The sequence below is a fragment of the Hemiscyllium ocellatum genome, chromosome 38 (assembly GCF_020745735.1).
Source record: "Hemiscyllium ocellatum isolate sHemOce1 chromosome 38, sHemOce1.pat.X.cur, whole genome shotgun sequence".
NCBI lineage: Eukaryota > Metazoa > Chordata > Chondrichthyes > Orectolobiformes > Hemiscylliidae > Hemiscyllium > Hemiscyllium ocellatum.
The window spans coordinates 23,970,775-23,990,034 of NC_083438.1; the positions used below are offsets into that span (position 1 = coordinate 23,970,775).

At 59.8% G+C, this 19,260-nt stretch overlaps 1 protein-coding gene across 1 annotated transcript in view; it reads right to left on the reverse strand.

Annotated features, from left to right (window-relative positions):
* The window catches only part of LOC132833908 (rho guanine nucleotide exchange factor 1-like), a 106,833-nt gene that overhangs the window by 22,810 nt on the left and 64,763 nt on the right, over positions 1 to 19,260 (reverse strand). The window contains exons 5-8 of the mRNA XM_060852567.1: positions 16,598 to 16,696; positions 14,518 to 14,560; positions 7,680 to 7,785; positions 6,444 to 6,584 (exon numbers count right to left, since the gene is read on the reverse strand). Coding sequence (XP_060708550.1) covers positions 6,444 to 6,584; positions 7,680 to 7,785; positions 14,518 to 14,560; positions 16,598 to 16,696 — 389 coding nt within the window. The remainder of the gene's footprint in view (positions 1 to 6,443; positions 6,585 to 7,679; positions 7,786 to 14,517; positions 14,561 to 16,597; positions 16,697 to 19,260) is intronic.

Below are 19,260 nucleotides of genomic sequence, written 5' to 3' on the forward strand. Positions count from 1 at the left end.
TTACTGTCCCAGTGGAAAGCTGGGTCTTGCGAGCGATACAGGCAGCTCAGAGTTAACTAGCATAGACAGTAAATAATAGGGAAACACTGGCCAAAGAAAGAGAGGTCCAGGCGAAGGTGAGGGGGTCCACACACCCCCTGACTCACCGGTGGAAGATCATGTTGCCAGGTTGCTAGTGTTAAAGCTTTGATTGGCGTATCAGGCATGATCTACCGCTGTAAGGTGTGGAGAGTCGAGTTCTAACTCTGTCTTGCTGTCCTGAGAGCGTTCAAGCAGACTCAGAAAATATCTCTCTCTCTCTGTCTCTCTCTGTCTCCTCCCAAATCTCTTTTATAAGGACCGCTCGCTGACAAGAGATGATGCAATCCTGTTTTGGATTCCCACTGCCTTTTCAAAACAGGCCACAATGAGACAGCGTGTCAGGGGCTGGACGGTGAGGGGAGGAGGGGAGGGGGAGATGCTGGAGGAGTGGAGGATTGTGAATTATCCAGTCGGTTCCGAGGAGAGGAGTGAGGGGAGCATCCAGCCAATGGGGAGCTTGGGTGGTGACTACATCCAGCTTGGAGATGTTGGCAGGGACTGAGTTCTCTCACACCGCCCCCACCCCACCCCCCCCAACTCTCCAAGTGTGTTCCCCAGGGGGTGACACACAGTTCCCACACGATGAATACAAGAGTGAGATCATCCCACAGCCACTGCCTTCCTCCCAGAGAGCGAAACAAATCCAGCTCCTGGGCTAAACGTCAGGTCGGTTTCCTGTTTCTGAGGGGGGGTTGGAAGGGGGATGGGGGGGGGAGGGAGAGGGAGGGCCCAACATCACCAGCCCAGTCACCACTTAAAGGGGACGCAGCCCCAACATGGTCCACTCTTTCTAAACACAAATAGCTAACGACAGGGTCAGTGCTGAGGGAGTGCCGCACTGTCGGAGGGTCAGTGCTGAGGGAGTGGGCACTGTCGGAGGGTCAGTGCCGAGGGAGTGCCGCACTGTGGGAGGGTCAGTGCCGAGGGAGTGCCGCACTGTCGGAGGGTCAGTGCTGAGGGAGTGCCGCACTGTGGGAGGGTCAGTGCTGAGGGAGTGCAGCACTGTGGGAGGGTCAGTGCTGAGGGAGTGCCGCACTGTCGGAGGGTCAGTGCTGAGGGAGTGCCAGTGGGAGGGTCAGTGCTGAGGGAGTGCAGCACTGTGGGAGGGTCAGTGCTGAGGGAGTGCCTCACTGTCGGAGGGTCAGTGCTGAGGGAGTGGGCACTGTGGGAGGGTCAGTGCTGAGGGAGTGCCGCACTGTGGGAGGGTCAGTGCTGAGGGAGTGCCGCACTGTCGGAGGGTCAGTGCTGAGGGAGTGCCGCACTGTCGGAGGGTCAGTGCTGAGGGAGTGGGCACTGTCGGAGGGTCAGTGCTGAGGGAGTGGGCACTGTCGGAGGGTCAGTGCTGAGGGAGTGGGCACTGTCGGAGGGTCAGTGCTGAGGGAGTGGGCACTGTCGGAGGGTCAGTGCTGAGGGAGTGGGCACTGTGGGAGGGTCAGTGCTGAGGGAGTGGGCACTGTCGGAGGGTCAGTGCTGAGGGAGTGCCGCACTGTGGGAGGGTCAGTGCTGAGGGAGTGCCGCACTGTCGGAGGGTCAGTGCTGAGGGAGTGCCGCACTGTCGGAGGGTCAGTGCTGAGGGAGTGGGCACTGTCGGAGGGTCAGTGCTGAGGGAGTGGGCACTGTGGGAGGGTCAGTGCTGAGGGAGTGGGCACTGTGGGAGGGTCAGTGCTGAGGGAGTGGGCACTGTGAATTAATCCTGCCTATATTGAGCTGAAGGGGGTGACAATCAGAGTGGGGGACATACAGCCAGTCAGTCTCTCCCTGTGCCCCACCCCTGGCCATCAGTAATGATGGCGGGAGGGTGCAGGAGTGTGGTATCGGACAGGAAGGAGGGCGGCCTGTTGATCACTCCCGCGTGTGTGGTTGCTCCCTTTCACCCAGATCAGTGCCACATCGACAGCACAGAGCGGGCACAGGAGTGACCAAGCCCTCACCCCTTTGCAGGATGTCTGAGGGCATTTCCTGCCCAGCTCCTGCTGGCTGCGATCGAGGCCAGTGAACACGGAGACCGGGCTGGGAGCACAGGGAGGTCTCGCTGCCAAATGATGCAATCCCAGCCACAGGGAGCAGCAGGGAGATTCCAGCAGGAATTCTCGCTGTTCCCAGAGCATTGGGGAGCAGACTCACCGCTGGGTTCTCAAAGGGAGCTTTACTCTGTATCTAACCCCACACTGACCCTGTCCTGGGATGGGGGGACAGTGTAGAGGGAGCTTTACTCTGCATCTAACCCCATACGGACCCTGTCCTGGGATGGGGGACAGTGTAGAGGGAGCTTTACTCTGTATCTAATCCCATACTGTCCCTGTCCTGGGATGGGGGACAGTGTAGAGGGAGCTTTACTCTGTATCTAACCCCATACGGACCCTGTCCTGGGATGGGGGGACAGTGTAGAGGGAGCTTTACTCTGCATCTAACCCCATACTGTCCCTGTCCTGGGATGGGGGACAGTGTAGAGGGAGCTTTACTCTGTATCTAATCCCATACTGTCCCTGTCCTGGGAGTGTGTGATGGGGGGACAGTGTAGAGGGAGCTTTACTCTGTATCTAACCCCGTGCTGTCCCTGTCCTGGGAGTGTGTGATGGGGGGACAGTGTAGAGGGAGCTTTACTCTGTATCTAACCCGGGCTGTCCCTGTCCCTGGGAGTGTTTGATGGGGGAACAGTGTAGTGGAAGCTTTACTCTGTATCTAACCCCGTGCTGTCCCTGTCCTGGGAGTGTTTGATGGGGACAGTGTAGAGGGAGCTTTACACTGTATCTAACCCCGTACTGTCCCTATCCTGGGAGTGTTGGATGGGGGACAGTGTAGAGGGAGCTTTACTCTGTATCTAACCCCGTGCTGTCCCTGTCCTGGGAGTGTTTGATGGGGGACAGTGTAGAAGGAGCTTTACTCTGTATCTAACCCCGTGCTGTCCCTGTCCTGGGGGTGTTTGATGGGGGACAGTGTAGAGGGAGCTTTACTCTGTATCTAACCCCGTGCTGTCCCTGTCCTGGGGGTGTTTGATGGGGGACAGTGTAGAGGGAGCTTTACTCTGTATCTAATCCCATGCTGTCCCTGTCCTGGGGGTGTTTGATGAGGGACAGTGTAGAGGGAGCTTTACTCTGTATCTAACCCCGTGCTATCCCTGTCCTGGGAGTGTTTGATGGGGGGACAGTGTAGAGGGAGCTTTACCCTGTATCTAACCCCGTGCTGTCCCTGTCCTGGGGGTGTTTAATGGGGGGACAGTGTAGAGGGAGCTTTACTCTGTATCTAGCCCCGTGCTGTCCCTGTCCTGGGAGTGTGTGATGGGGGGACAGTGTAGAGGGAGCTTTACTCTGTATCTAACCCCGTGCTGTCCCTGTCCCTGGGAGTGTTTGATGGGGGACAGTGTAGAGGGAGCTTTACTCTGTATCTAATCCCATGCTGTCCCTGTCCTGGGAGTGTTTAATGGGGGGACAGTGTAGAGGGAGCTTTACTCTGTATCTAACCCCGTGCTGTCCCTGTCCTGGGATGGGGGACAGTGTTGAGGGAGCTTTACTCTGTATCTAACCCCGTGCTGTCCCTGTCCTGGGGAGTGTTTGATGGGGGGGACAGTGTAGAGGGAGCTTTACTCTGTATCTAACCCGTGCTGTCCCTGTCCTGGGAGTGTTTGATGGGGGACAGTGTAGAGGGAGCTTTACTCTGTATCTAACCCCGTGCTGTCCCTGTCCTGGGGGTGTTTGATGGGCGGGGGGACAGTTTTCGGGTTTTACACAGGGATGAGGAGGAATCGCTTGTCCCAGACGATCGTGTGCCTGTGGGAATCTGCGCGGTGAGACGTTCTGAGTCCATTTTGTGGCGGACGTGGAGGTTTCCCGTTTGCGAAGGGGAGTGAGCACGCCGGCCAGATGAAGGGCTTTCGCCCGAAACGTCGATCCTCCTGCTCCCCGCCTGCCGCACTGACCCCGCTGTGCTTTCCTCGCACCGCTCTCATCTGGACTCCAACCTCCGGTAACCTGCGCTCCCCACCTCTGTCAGACCAGCCACGATGGTGTCGGAGGGGCCGAACGGCCTCCTCTTGTCCCTCCGGATCTGACGCCCTTGCGCTGGAGTGGCTCCGACAAAGGCCTGGCGCGGTTCCGAGACCGAGGAACGTCCCTCAGCCTCCCCAGCCACGGCCTACCCGGAGCCATTCCGAAACGTGCTCCGGCCCAAGAGAAATCCTGCCTCCTTGGAGAGATGCCGATTTGAGGGATAGGGGCGGAGGCTGGTTGAGGGAGTGGGGGGTGGGGGGGAGCAGTTTAGATGGGACGCAGGGCGCCACAGGGACCCAAGGGTCTGTTTCCGTGCCATAAGACTCCATGACAAACTATCCTGATGAAGGAGGTAAGTCGTCTCGCTGAGCTGGGAGGTTCAGTTTTTGGACGTTCCCAGACAATGTTATCGGTGAGCCTCCGGTGAAATCCCGGTGTTATGACCCACTTTCTATTCTGGGATGGCTGAATGAAGCGAGACGTGTCACCTCAACCCTCACTCTCCTTTTCCCAGTGCCCCTCCAAACCGTTAAGCCCAATTCCACTTTCACAAAAACCATGGAGACTCTGCCCGATCCCATCCTGCTGTATCTCTCTCTCTCTCTCTCGATGGATTCTTGTACATTCCCTCTGACAAATGTGACCCCCTCCCACTGTGGTTTCAATATTTATGTGTTATCTATCTCTGGACGCCACACAGTTCCTCGTTCTAACTAACCCGAGCTGACCTCTGTTCCCTTTCGCCGCGTCAGGCCTTGGCTCAGTCTCAGCTCCCGACCTTTATCGAAAACCAACAGGTCACCAACACGGCTCCCCTCCACACACGGGCTGGGACCCATCGCTTCAGGGAAAATAACGGGGTGGACGGGCTGGGGCAAGGACGAAAGGAGTGGGACCCACCGCGTGGCACCCTTATCTTTACCAGGAGGATGCCAGGTATGGAGGGAAGGTCTTATGAGGAAAGGCTGAGGGACTTGAGGCTGTTTTCATTAGAGAGAAGGTTGAGAGGTGACTTAATATAAGATAATCAGAGGGTTCGGTAGGGTGAGAGCCTCTCTCCTCAGATGGTGATGGTTAGCACGAGGGACATCACTAAATTGAGTGGTGATAGGTATAGGGCAGAGGTCAAAGGTAGTTTCTTTACTCAGAGAGTAGGAGGAGCATGGAATGCACTGCCCGCAGCAGTAGACTCACCAATGGTCATTGGATAGGCATATGGTCTAGGTTGGATGGGGTTCAGATTGGCTCCACAGGTCAGGGTAACCTTATCCCTGATACACTCCCGGTCCCCTGGCACACACCCGGTCCCCTGGCACACACCAGGCCTCACCGGAAGGGGCTACGCAGTGGGCTATCACAGACAGATTACACCCCGATAAACGGTCAACGGGTAATCTCCCACAACATCACATCACGGGGGTGAGTGAGGGCGGACGGCACTGATATCACACACAGGAACGTCACACTCAGGCCTCACACTCACTGGGACCTCACTCTCACCGGGGCCTCATGCTCACCCTCACCAGGACGTCACACTCACTCTCACCGGGACGTCACCCTCACTCTCACCGGGGCCTCACACTCACCCTCACCGGGGTTTCACACTCACTCTCACCGGGACGTCACGCTCACTCTCACCGGGGCCTCACTCTCACTCTCACCGGGATGTCACCCTCACTCTCACTGGGGCCTCACGCTCACCCTCACCAGGACGTCACACTCACTCTCACCGGGGCCTCACACTCACTCTCACCAGGGCCTCACCCTCACTCTCACCGGGACGTCACCCTCACTCTCACCGGGGCCTCACACTCACTCTCACCGGGGCCTCACCCTCACCGGGGCGTCACGCTCACTCTCACCGGGGCCTCACTCTCACCGGGATGTCACGCTCACTCTCACCGGGACGTCACACTCACTCTCACCGGGACGTCACACTCACTCTCACCGGGATGTCACACTCACTCTCACTGGGACGTCACGCTCACCCTCACCGGGACGTCACACTCACACTCACCGGGACGTCACACTCACTCTCACCGGGGCCTCACCTTCACTCTCACCGGGACGTCACACTCACTCTCACCGGGATGTCACACTCACTCTCACTGGGACGTCACGCTCACCCTCACCGGGGCCTAACACTCACACTCACCGGGACGTCACCCTCACTCTCACCGGGACGTCACACTCACTCTCACCGGGACGTCACACTCACTCTCACCGGAACGTCACGCTCACTCTCACCGGGTCCTCACGCTCACCCTCACCGGGACGTCACACTCACTCTCACCGGGACGTCACGCTCACTCTCACCCAGAGTGGCCTACCTGGTTGAGAGTGAGCGTGAGAGGGGAGGGCGGGCGGAGTACTCACGTAGCTTCCTCCACTTTGGGTAGCAACTGTTCGGCTAAAAGTCTCTCTTTCATTTCGAAGGTGGTGGGGTCGATGAGACGGTCACAATCCAGTTCGGTCAACACCTTCTCGCCAATGGTCATTCCCATCATCCTCTTGTTCCTAATTCCAAACACCCAGAGTTACTTACACCCTCAGGGACAGCTCCCAGGGCCCAACAATGTCCGTACGGCACATCACAGCGGACTGCTTGGAGGAGGCAATCTACCCTGTTACATACAGAGTAAAGCTCCCTCTACACTGTCCCCCCATCAAACACTCCCAGGACAGGGACAGCACGGGGTTAGATACAGAGTAAAGCTCCCTCTACACTGTCCCCCATCAAACACTCCCAGGGACAGGGACAGCACAGGGTTAGATACAGAGTAAAGCTTCCTCTACACTGTCCCCCCCATCAAACACTCCCCAGGACAGGGACAGCACGGGGTTAGATACAGGGTAAAGCTCCCTCTACACTGTCCCCACATCAAACACTCCCAGGGACAGGCACAGCACGGGGTTAGATACAGAGTAAAGCTCCCTCTACACTGTCCCCCCATCAAACACTCCCAGGACAGGGACAGCACGGGGTTAGATACAGAGTAAAGCTCCCTCTACACTGTCCCCCCATCAAACACTCCCAGGGACAGGGATAGCACGGGGTTAGATACAGAGTAAAGCTCTCTCTACACTGTCTCCCATCAAACAATCCCAGGGACAGGGACAGCACGGGGTTAGATACAGAGTAAAGCTCCCTCTACACTGTCCCCCTATCAGACACTCCCAGGGACAGGGATAGCACGGGGTTAGATACAGAGTAAAGCTCCCTCTACACTGTCCCCCTATCAGACACTCCCAGGGACAGGGACAGCACGGGGTTAGATACAGAGTAAAGCTCCCTCTACACTGTCCCCCCATCAAACACTCCCAGGGACAGGGACAGCTGGGATAATCGGGGTTGCACTGTCAAGGGGAAAAGGGTCACATTCTCCAGAGAGCTGTCGCTGTCGCGATCACCTCGGCTGAGACCGCCGTGACCAGTGACCGTTTAACCAGAGGGGCTCAGCGAGGGGAGAGAGGGGGCAGGAGCTGACCCCACGATGTTGGCATCACTCTGTGTGCCAACACTCTACCCAGCTGGGTTATACTGACCCCCACCCCACCACCCCCACAGTCTGGAGCAGGGGGTTACGCAGCCCCGAGAGCGTCTGTTCTGACCTGAAATCTTCCAGCTGGTTGTATATCTCCAGGGCTGTGGCCTTCTGCATCCCCTTCACCACATTCTTCACACCGTCATCACACAGCAGGTCGGGACGGCACCGGTCTACAGCAAAGGCAGAGGCATTGCAGGTCAGAACAGGCAGGGAGGCCATACAGCCCCACACACGGGAACAGGCCACACAGCCCCACACACGGGAACAGGCCATACAGCCCCACACACGGGATCAGGCCATACAGCCCAGCACACGGGAACAGGCCACACTGCCCCACACACGGGAACAGGCCATACAGCCCCACACACGGGAACAGGCCACACAGCCCCACACACGGGAACAGGCCATACAGCCCCACACACGGGAACAGGCCACACAGCCCCGCACACGGGAACAGGCCATACAGCCCCACACACGGGAGCAGGCCATACAGCCCCACACACGGGAACAGGCCACACAGCCCAGCGCACGGGAACAGGCCATACAGCCCCACACACGGCAACAGGCCATACAGCCCCACACACGGGAACAGGCCACACAGCCCCACACACGGGAACAGGCCATACAGCCCCACACACGGGAACAGGCCACACAGCCCAGCACACGGGAACAGGCCATACAGCCCAGCACACGGGAACAGGCCACAAAGCCCCACACACAGGAACAGGCCACACAGCCCCACACACGGGAACAGGCCATACAGCCCAGCACACAGGAACAGGCCATACAGCCCAGCACACGGGAACAGGCCACACTGCCCCACACACGGGAACAGGCCATACAGCCCCACACACGGGAACAGGCCACACAGCCCCACACACGGGAACAGGCCATACAGCCCCACACACGGGAACAGGCCATACAGCCCCACACACGGGAACAGGCCACACAGACCCACACACGGGAACAGGCCACACAGCCCCACACACGGGAAAAGGCCATACAGCTACACACACGGGAACAGGCCACACAGCCCCACACACGGGAACAGGCCATACAGCCCCACACACGGGAACAGGCCACACAGCCCCACACACGGGAACAGGCCATACAGCCCAGCACACAGGAACAGGCCATACAGCCCAGCACACGGGAACAGGCCACACAGCCCCACACACGGGAAAAGGCCATACAGCTACACACACGGGAACAGGCCACACAGCCCCACACACGGGAACAGGCCATACAGCCCCACACACGGGAACAGGCCACACAGCCCCACACACGGGAACAGGCCATACAGCCCAGCACACAGGAACAGGCCATACAGCCCAGCACACGGGAACAGGCCACAAAGCCCCACACACGGGAACAGGCCATACAGCCCCACACACGGGAACAGGTCACACAGCCCCACACATGGGAACAGGCCATACAGCCCCACACACGGGAACAGTTCACACAGCCCCACACACGGGAACAGGCCATACAGCCCCACACACAGGAACAGGCCATACAGCCCCACACACGGGAACAGGCCATACAGCCCCACACACGGGAACATGCCATACAGCCCAGCACACGGGAACAGGCCATACAGCCCAGCACACGGGAACAGGCCATACAGCCCCACACACAGGAACAGGCCATACAGCCCCACACACGGGAACAGGCCATACAGCCCAGCACACGGGAACAGGCCATACAGATCCACACACAGGAACAGGCCACACAGCCCCACACACAGAAACAGGCCATACAGCCCCACACACAGAAACAGGCCATACAGCCCAGCACACAGGAACAGGCCATACAGCCCCACACACGGGAACAGGCCACACAGCCCCACACACGGGAACAGGCCATACAGCCCCACACACGGGAACAGGCCACACAGCCCCGCACACGGGAACAGGCCATACAGCCCCACACACGGGAGCAGGCCATACAGCCCCACACACGGGAACAGGCCACACAGCCCAGCGCACGGGAACAGGCCATACAGCCCCACACACGGCAACAGGCCATACAGCCCCACACACGGGAACAGGCCACACAGCCCCACACACGGGAACAGGCCATACAGCCCCACACACGGGAACAGGCCACACAGCCCAGCACACGGGAACAGGCCATACAGCCCAGCACACGGGAACAGGCCACAAAGCCCCACACACAGGAACAGGCCACACAGCCCCACACACGGGAACAGGCCATACAGCCCAGCACACAGGAACAGGCCATACAGCCCAGCACACGGGAACAGGCCACACTGCCCCACACACGGGAACAGGCCATACAGCCCCACACACGGGAACAGGCCACACAGCCCCACACACGGGAACAGGCCATACAGCCCCACACACGGGAACAGGCCATACAGCCCCACACACGGGAACAGGCCACACAGCCCCACACACGGGAACAGGCCACACAGCCCCACACACGGGAAAAGGCCATACAGCTACACACACGGGAACAGGCCACACAGCCCCACACACGGGAACAGGCCATACAGCCCCACACACGGGAACAGGCCACACAGCCCCACACACGGGAACAGGCCATACAGCCCAGCACACAGGAACAGGCCATACAGCCCAGCACACGGGAACAGGCCACAAAGCCCCACACACGGGAACAGGCCATACAGCCCCACACACGGGAACAGGTCACACAGCCCCACACATGGGAACAGGCCATACAGCCCCACACACGGGAACAGGCCACACAGCCCCACACACGGGAACAGGCCATACAGCCCCACACACAGGAACAGGCCATACAGCCCCACACACGGGAACAGGCCATACAGCCCCACACACGGGAACATGCCATACAGCCCAGCACACGGGAACAGGCCATACAGCCCAGCACACGGGAACAGGCCATACAGCCCCACACACAGGAACAGGCCATACAGCCCCACACACGGGAACAGGCCATACAGCCCAGCACACGGGAACAGGCCATACAGATCCACACACAGGAATAGGCCACACAGCCCCACACACAGAAACAGGCCATACAGCCCCACACACAGAAACAGGCCATACAGCCCAGCACACAGGAACAGGCCATACAGCCCCACACACAGGAACAGGCCATACAGTCCCACACACGGGAACAGGCCATACAGCCCCACACACGGGATCAGGCCATACAGCCCCACACACGGGAACAGGCCATACAGCCCAGCACACGGGAACAGTCCATACAGCCCCACACACGGGAACAGGCCATACAGCCCAGCACACGGGAACAGGCCATACAGCCCCACACACGGGAACGGACCATACAGCCCAGCACATGGGATCAGGCCATACAGCCCAGCACATGGGAACAGTCCATACATCCCCACACACGGGATCAGGCCATACAGCCCAGCACACGGGATCAGGCCATACAGCCCCACACACGGGATCAGGCCATACAGCCCAGCACGTGGGAACAGGCCACACAGCCCCACATACGGGAACAGGCCATACAGCCCCACACACAGGAACAGGCCATACAGATCCACACACAGGAACAGGCCACACAGCCCCACACACGGGAACAGGCCATACAGCCCCACACACGGGAACAGGCCATACAGATCCACACACGGGAACAGGCCACACAGATCCACACACAGGAACAGGCCACACAGCCCAGCACACGGAAACAGGCCATACAGCCCCACACATGGGAACAGGCCATACAGCCCCACACACGGGAACAGGCCATACAGCCCAGCGCACGGGAACAGGCCACACAGCCCCACACACAGGAACAGGCCATTCTGCCCCACACACGGGAACAGGCCATACTGCCCCACACACGGGAACAGGCCATACAGCCCCACACACGGGAACAGGCCATACAGCCCCACACACGGGAACAGGCCATACAACCCCACACACGGGAACAGGCCATACAGACCCACACACGGGAACAGGCCACACAGCCCCAGCACATGGGAACAGTCCATACAGACCCACACATGGGAACAGGCCATACAGCCCCACACACGGGAACAGGCCATACAGATCCACACACAGGAACAGGCCACACAGCCCCACACACGGGAACAGGCCACACAGATCCACACACAGGAACAGGCCACACAGCCCAGCACACGGAAACAGGCCATACAGCCCCACACATGGGAGCAGGCCACACAGCCCCACACACGGGAACAGGCCATACAGCCCAGCACACGGGAACAGGCCATACAGCCCAGCGCACGGGAACAGGCCACACTGCCCCACACATGGGAACAGGCCATAAAGCCCCACACACGGGAACAGGCCATACAGCCCAGCGCACGGGAACAGGCCACACAGCCCCACACACAGGAACAGGCCATTCTGCCCCACACACGGGAACAGGCCACACAGCCCCACAAACGGGAACAGGCCATACTGCCCCACACACGGGAACAGGCCATACAGCCCAACACACGGGAACAGGCCATACAGCCCCACACACGGGAACAGGCCATACAGCCCCACACACGGGAACAGGCCATACAGACCCACACACAGGAACAGGCCATACAGCCCCACACACGGGAACAGGCCATACAACCCCACACACGGGAACAGGCCATACAGACCCACACACGGGAACAGGCCACACAGCCCCAGCACATGGGAACAGTCCATACAGACCCACACATGGGAACTGGAGGCTATTCAGCCCATCACACAGGAACAGGTCATTCAGCCCATCACACCAATCTCACAGGAACAGAAGGAGGCCATTCAGCCTTACCAAGCCTGCTAGACGAAACGAAGGCCGTCAAATCCCCACAGAGCAGCTGCAGAGGTCCAGGAGGGACTTATACAAAACCCAGGGGTTTGTCACGGTGTCACCCAGGCACGGGGAGAGGAGGCCAGGTAACCACCACAGCCTGCCCCCATCACCTTGTGGCTGATCTATCTCTCAACTCCATCGTCCTGCCCCTGGCTCAGCGGAAAAATGGACTGACCTCAGCCCCAAACGTGCCGAGTCAAGTCCACAGTCTTTTGGAAAGGCCTGGGCTCTCGTTTTGACTTCCTGCCTATCCATATTCCTGACACATCTCGGCAACAATTTCTCTCTGCTGGATGTCTGAGCCATCTCGAACGTCCTGACTGGATCTCCCCCTTGAGCGTGCGAGCTGACGTCATCTCTGAAAGCTGTTCCCCCAGGTCAAATCTCTGCCCAGGAAGTGGCAGGGAGGGGGTGGGGGTGGTTGGGGGTGAGGGTGGGGGTCGGATAACCCTCTCCAAATCTCCCTTGTCAGGTCCCCTCCAGAGCCCCTACCTACTTCAAGAAGATCACCTTTCATTTGCCTAAACTCCCCTCAGTCCAGCTCCAAGTTATTGGAGTTTAAGACTAGCCTTTCACCAACCTCCCCGCCCACTCCCCCCTCCCCCCTCCACACACCTCACCCCCACCCCCTGGCCCCCAGAGCTCCTGAATGGGCCTGCGTGGTAATGATTCAGAGAGAAATCACGAACGGATCCCCGCGGACGTGAATCCCACTGGGCCTCCTGAAGCAGCACTCCCCGCTCACTCGGCCTAGCCCCGTGACAAAGCCTGGCTAGTAGTTAGGGGTCACAGAGCACGGAAACAGCCCCTTCGGTCTCGACAGGGAGACGGTGGGGAATCACAGAGTCGAGGGGGCGCTGCTGGGAAGTCGCGGCAGCTCAGGCAGCCTCCGAGAGGTGGGAAAATCGACGTTTCGGGCAAAAAAAAACACAACCCTTCGTCAGGGATGAGGCTGGTGGGGGGGAGCTCCAAACCTCATTCCTGATGAAGAGCAGACTGCCCGAAACGTCGATTCTCCCGCTCCCTCGGATGCTGCCTGACCTGCTGTGCTTTCCCAGCACTCCACCCTCGACGCTAACTCTCGGACTAACCTAGCCCCACTTGCTTGGTCCATATACCCCTGGAACTTTCCCTGTCCACGTACCTGTCTAAATGTTGTGAGTCTACCTGGGACCACCACTTCCTCTGGCAGTGCATACCACCTGTGACAAAGCTGGCCCCTCAGGTCACTTTCAGATATCCCCCTCAGGCCTAGTTTTCAGCTCCCACTCACCGGACGGGACTGACCTTCTCCACTGACCCTATTCACACGTGGCACCCCCACCGCCACCCTCCCGCACCCCCACATGATTTTATAAACACCCGTGCAGGTCACCCCTCACCCTCAGGGAGTGTCTGGGATGATCACATGTAGAAGGCGGTACTGTTGGCACCTCAGAGGCAGGAGGGCCGGGCAGCAGTCCCACCTGTTCCAGAGCTGTGTAGTAACATCGCAGGTGGCTCAGTGGGTTAGCACTGCTACCCCGCGGCACCAGGGAACTGGGTTCGATCCCCGACTCAGGAGACTGTCTGGAGTTTGCACGTTCTCCCCGTGTCTGTGTGGGTTTCCTCCGGGTGCTCCGGTTTCCTCCCACAGTCCGAAGATGTGCAGGTTAGGGTGGATTGGCCATGCTAAATTGTCCCATAGTGCCCAGGGATGTGCAGGTTAGGGTGGATTGGCCATGCTAAATTGTCCCATAGTGCCCAGGGATGTGCAGGTTAGGGTGGATTGGCCATGCTAAATTGTCCCATAGTGCCCAGGGATGTGCAGGTTAGGGTGGATTGGCCATGCTAAATTGTCCCATAGTGTTGGGTACATTAGTCAGCGGGAAATGAGTCATGTTGGGACAATTTGGAGGGTCGGTGTGGACTGGTTGGGCCTGTTTCCACTCTGGGGGGAATCTAATCGAAAAAACGTAGCTTAAAAAAAAAATCCCAGGTGAGGGAGACATGCCTGAAAATTTCCCGGACAGTGATCACGGTTCCCCGCTCCGGCACGCCACCCCTACTTTTCCTGATCCTCAGCCCCCCCAAAGAGGAAACGCTGCATCAAATGCACTTACCCAGCTCAAAGGAAATATCATGCGGTACTGGGACCCTGAGGACCTGGAACGAAGACCAGAGAAGCACGATATCAAGACCATCCCTCACTACTGAAGGCAGGGGCGGTGGGGAGGTGAAGGGAGAAGGGGTGGCAGATGAGGTGGGGGTTGTATGGGATGTTGAAGGCAAGGGGGTGGGCAGAGGGAGGGATGGCAGGGTGGAACAGAGGGGGGGGCGCGGTTCGGGGGCAGCATCCCGCCCCCCCAGCAGCGAGGGTCAGCGCGGTCTGGGGTGACAGGGTCAGGGGTCGGGGTTCAAGAACAGGACAGAAGCCCAAGCAGAGAGGGCAGGAGGAGGGGGTGGGGAGAGGTGGTTGGTACAGGGAAGGCCCAGGCCTCTGGTGGCCTGGAGCTGACCTGGACTCTCCCAGCCCGCGGAGGGAGAGGCCATTCAGTCCCATCTGGACAGGAACAACCCAAAATTCCACTCCTCCGCTCCATCCCCGGCTCAGTCCTTTGTAGGGATTTCATTTCGTTTAAAATTCAGCACCAGCACAGGGAGAGATACAGAGTAAAGCTCCCTCTACACTGTCCCCCCATCAAACACTCCCAGGACAGGGACAGCACAGGGAGAGATACAGAGTAAAGCTCCCTCTACACTGTTCCCCCATCAAACACTCCCAGGACAGGGACAGCACAGGGAGAGATACAGAGTAAAGCTCCCTCTACACTGTTCCCCATCAAACACTCCCAGGACAGGGACAGCACAGGGAGAGATACAGAGTAAAGCTCCCTCTACACTGTCCCCCCATCAAACACTCCCAGGACAGGGACAGCACGGGGTTAGATACAGAGTAAAGCTCCCTCTACACTGTCCCCCCATCAAACACTCCCAGGGACAGGGACAGCACGGGGTTAGATACAGAGTAAAGCTCCCTCTACACTGCCCCCCATCAAACACTCCCAGGACAGGGACAGCACAGGGTTAGATACAGAGTAAAGCTCCCTCTACACTGTCCCTCCATCGCAGGACAGGGACAGCACGGGGTTAGATACAGAGTAAAGCTCCCTCTACATTGTCCCCCCATCAAACACTCCCAGGACAGGGACAGCACAGGGTTAGATACAGAGTAAAGCTCCCTCTACACTGTCCCCCCATCAAACACTCCCCAGGACAGGGACAGCACGGGGTTAGATACAGAGTAAAGCTCCCTCTACATTGTCCCCCCATCAAACACTCCCAGGACAGGGACAGCAAAGGGTTAGATACAGAGTAAAGCTCCCTCTACACTGTCCCCCCATCAAACACTCCCCAGGACAGGGGCAGCACGGGGTTAGATACAGAGTAAAGCTCCCTCTACACTGTCCCCCCATCAAACACTCCCAGGGACAGGGACAGCACGGGGTTAGATACAGAGTAAAGCTCCCTCTACACTGTCCCCCATCAAACACTCCCAGGACAGGGACAGCACAGGGTTAGATACAGAGTAAAGCTCCCTCTACACTGTCCCCCAATCCCTGGACAGGGACAGCACGGGGTTAGATACAGAGTAAAGCTCCCTCTACACTGTCTCCCCATCCCTGGACAGGGACAGCACGGGGTTAGATACAGAGTAAAGCTCCCTCTACACTGTCCCTCATCAAACACTCCCAGGACAGGGACAGCGCGTGGTTAGATACAGAGTAAAGCTCCCTCTACACTGTCCCTCATCAAACACTCCCAGGACAGGGACAGCACGGGGTTAGATACAGAGTAAAGCTCCCTCTACACTGTCCCCCCATCAAACACTCCCAGGACAGGGACAGCACAGGGTTAGGTACAGGATAAAGCTCCCTCTACACTGTCCCCCCATCAAACACTCCCAGGACAGGGACAGCACGGGGTTAGATACAGAGTAAAGCTCCCTCTACACTGTCCCCTCATCAAACACTCCCAGGACAGGGACAGCACACGGCTAGGTAAGGCTCCCTCCACAATGTTGTGAAGTGTTTCCTGAAGCTATGAGACGTGTGGCTCAGTGCGGTGTATCACAGGAGGGGTCTGGTGGCCGGGTGGTGGGTTGGAAAGGGGGGGGGTCAATGAATTCTGAGGTAAACCTACCGCCCCCCGGTCCAGAAAGGTATGAAAATAATCCACAAACATCCTGCGAGCGTCTTTGACGTTGGCTCTCTTAAACATCTCGCCATGGAGATAACACAACTGTCGAGAGAGCAGCAGTTAGACCCAGTAAACGCCCAACGCCAAGGACCCATCCAATTCCCAGAGCACGCTTCACAGACACACGCACACACACGTGATGATTAAATCACCAATCCCAGCGTGGGGTCTGATTTACTCTCCCCCAGATAAACCCCACCAACAGATTCCCACCGTCAATACCCACCGGAAACTCCAAACTTCCCTCTCAACATTCGCCTCAGCCAAACCTCCCTGACCTTCACCTCCCTCTACTGTCGGTCACTGTCCCCACACCTCCCAGACAGGCACCCCGGCACTGAATAGCCACACTCAGACCATCCCAACACATCTCCGCCAGCACCACGCCCGTCCTCCGGCACCACGCCCGTCCTCCGGCACCACGCCCTTCCTCCGGCACCATGCCCTTCATCCGGCACCACACCCTTCATCCGGCACCACGCCCTTCCGCCAGCAACACGCCCTTCCTCCGGCAACACGCCCTTCATCCGGCACCACGCCCTTCCGCCAGCAACACGCCCGTCCTCCGGCACCACGCCCGTCCTCCGGCACCACACCCTTCATCCGGCACCACGCCCTTCATCCGGCACCACACCCTTCATCCGGCACCACGCCCTTCATCCGGCACCACGCCCTTCCTCCGGCACCACGCGCTTCCTCCGGCACCACGCCCTTCCTCCGGCACCATGCCCTTCATCCGGCACCACACCCTTCATCCGGCACCACGCCCTTCATCCGGCACCACACCCTTCCTCCGGCACCACACCCTTCCTCCGGCACCACGCCCTTCCTCCGGCACCACACCCTTCCGCCGGCAACACGCCCTTCCTCCGGCACCACGCCCTTCATCCGGCACCACGCCCTTCCTCCGGCACCACGCCCTTCCTCCGGCACCACACCCTTCCGCCAGCAACACGCCCTTCCTCCGGCACCACGCGCTTCCTCCGGCACCACACCCTTCCGCCAGCAACACGCCCTTCCTCCGGCACCACGCGCTTCCTCCGGCACCACACCCTTCCGCCAGCAACACGCCCTTCATCCGGCACCACGCCCTTCCGCCGGCAACACGCCCTTCCTCCGGCACCACGCCCTTCCTCCGGCAACACGCCCTTCATCCAGCACCACGCCCTTCCGCCGGCAACACGCCCTTCCTCCGGCAACACGCCCTTCATCCAGCACCACGCCCTTCCGCCGGCAACACGCCCTTCCTCCGGCACCACGCCCTTCCTCCGGCAACACGCCCTTCATCCAGCACCACGCCCTTCCGCCGGCAACACGCCCTTCCTCCGGCAACACGCCCTTCATCCAGCACCACGCCCTTCCTCCGGCACCACGCCCTTCCTCCGGCAACACGCCCTTCCTCCGGCAACACGCCCTTCCTCCGGCACCACGCCCTTCATCCAGCACCACGCCCTTCCTCCGGCACCACGCCCTTCCTCCGGCACCACGCCCTTCCGCCGGCAACACGCCCTTCCTCCGGCACCACGCCCTTCCGCCGGCAACACGCCCTTCCTCCGGCACCACGCCCTACCTCCGGCAACACGCCCTTCCTCCGGCAACACGCCCTTCCTCCGGCAACACGCCCTTCCTCCGGCACCACGCCCTTCCTCCGGCAACACGCCCTTCCTCCGGCAACACGCCCTTCCTCCGGCAACACGCCCTTCATCCGGCACCACGCCCTTCCTCCGGCACCACGCCCTTCCTCCGGCAACACGCCCTTCATCCAGCACCACGCCCTTCATCCAGCACCACGCCCTTCCTCCGGCACCACGCCCTTCCTCCGGCAACACGCCCTTCCTCTGGCACCACGCCCTTCCGCCGGCAACACGCCCTTCCTCCGGCACCACGCCCTTCCGCCGGCAACACGCCCTTCATCCAGCACCACGCCCTTCATCCAGCACCACGCCCTTCCTCCGGCAACACGCCCTTCCTCCGGCAACACGCCCTTCCTCTGGCACCACGCCCTTCCGCCGGCAACACGCCCTTCCTCCGGCACCACGCCCTTCCGCCGGCAACACGCCCTTCCTCCGGCACCACACGCTTCCTCCGGCACCACGCCCTTCCTCTGGCACCACGCCCTTCCGCCGGCAACACGCCCTTCCTCCGGCACCACGCCCTTCCGCCAGCAACACGCCCTTCCTCCGGCACCACGCGCTTCCTCCGGCACCACACCCTTCCGCCAGCAACACGCCCTTCATCCAGCACCACGCCCTTCCGCCGGCAACACGCCCTTCCTCCGGCAACACGCCCTTCATCCAGCACCACGCCCTTCCTCCGGCACCACGCCCTTCCTCCGGCAACACGCCCTTCCTCTGGCACCACGCCCTTCCGCCGGCAACACGCCCTTCCTCCGGCACCACGCCCTTCCGCCGGCAACACGCCCTTCCTCCGGCACCACACGCTTCCTCCGGCACCACGCCCTTCCTCTGGCACCACGCCCTTCCGCCGGCAACACGCCCTTCCTCCGGCACCACACGCTTCCGCCGGCAACACGCCCTTCCTCCGGCACCACACGCTTCCTCTGGCACCACGCCCTTCCTCCGGCACCACACCCTTCCGCCAGCAAC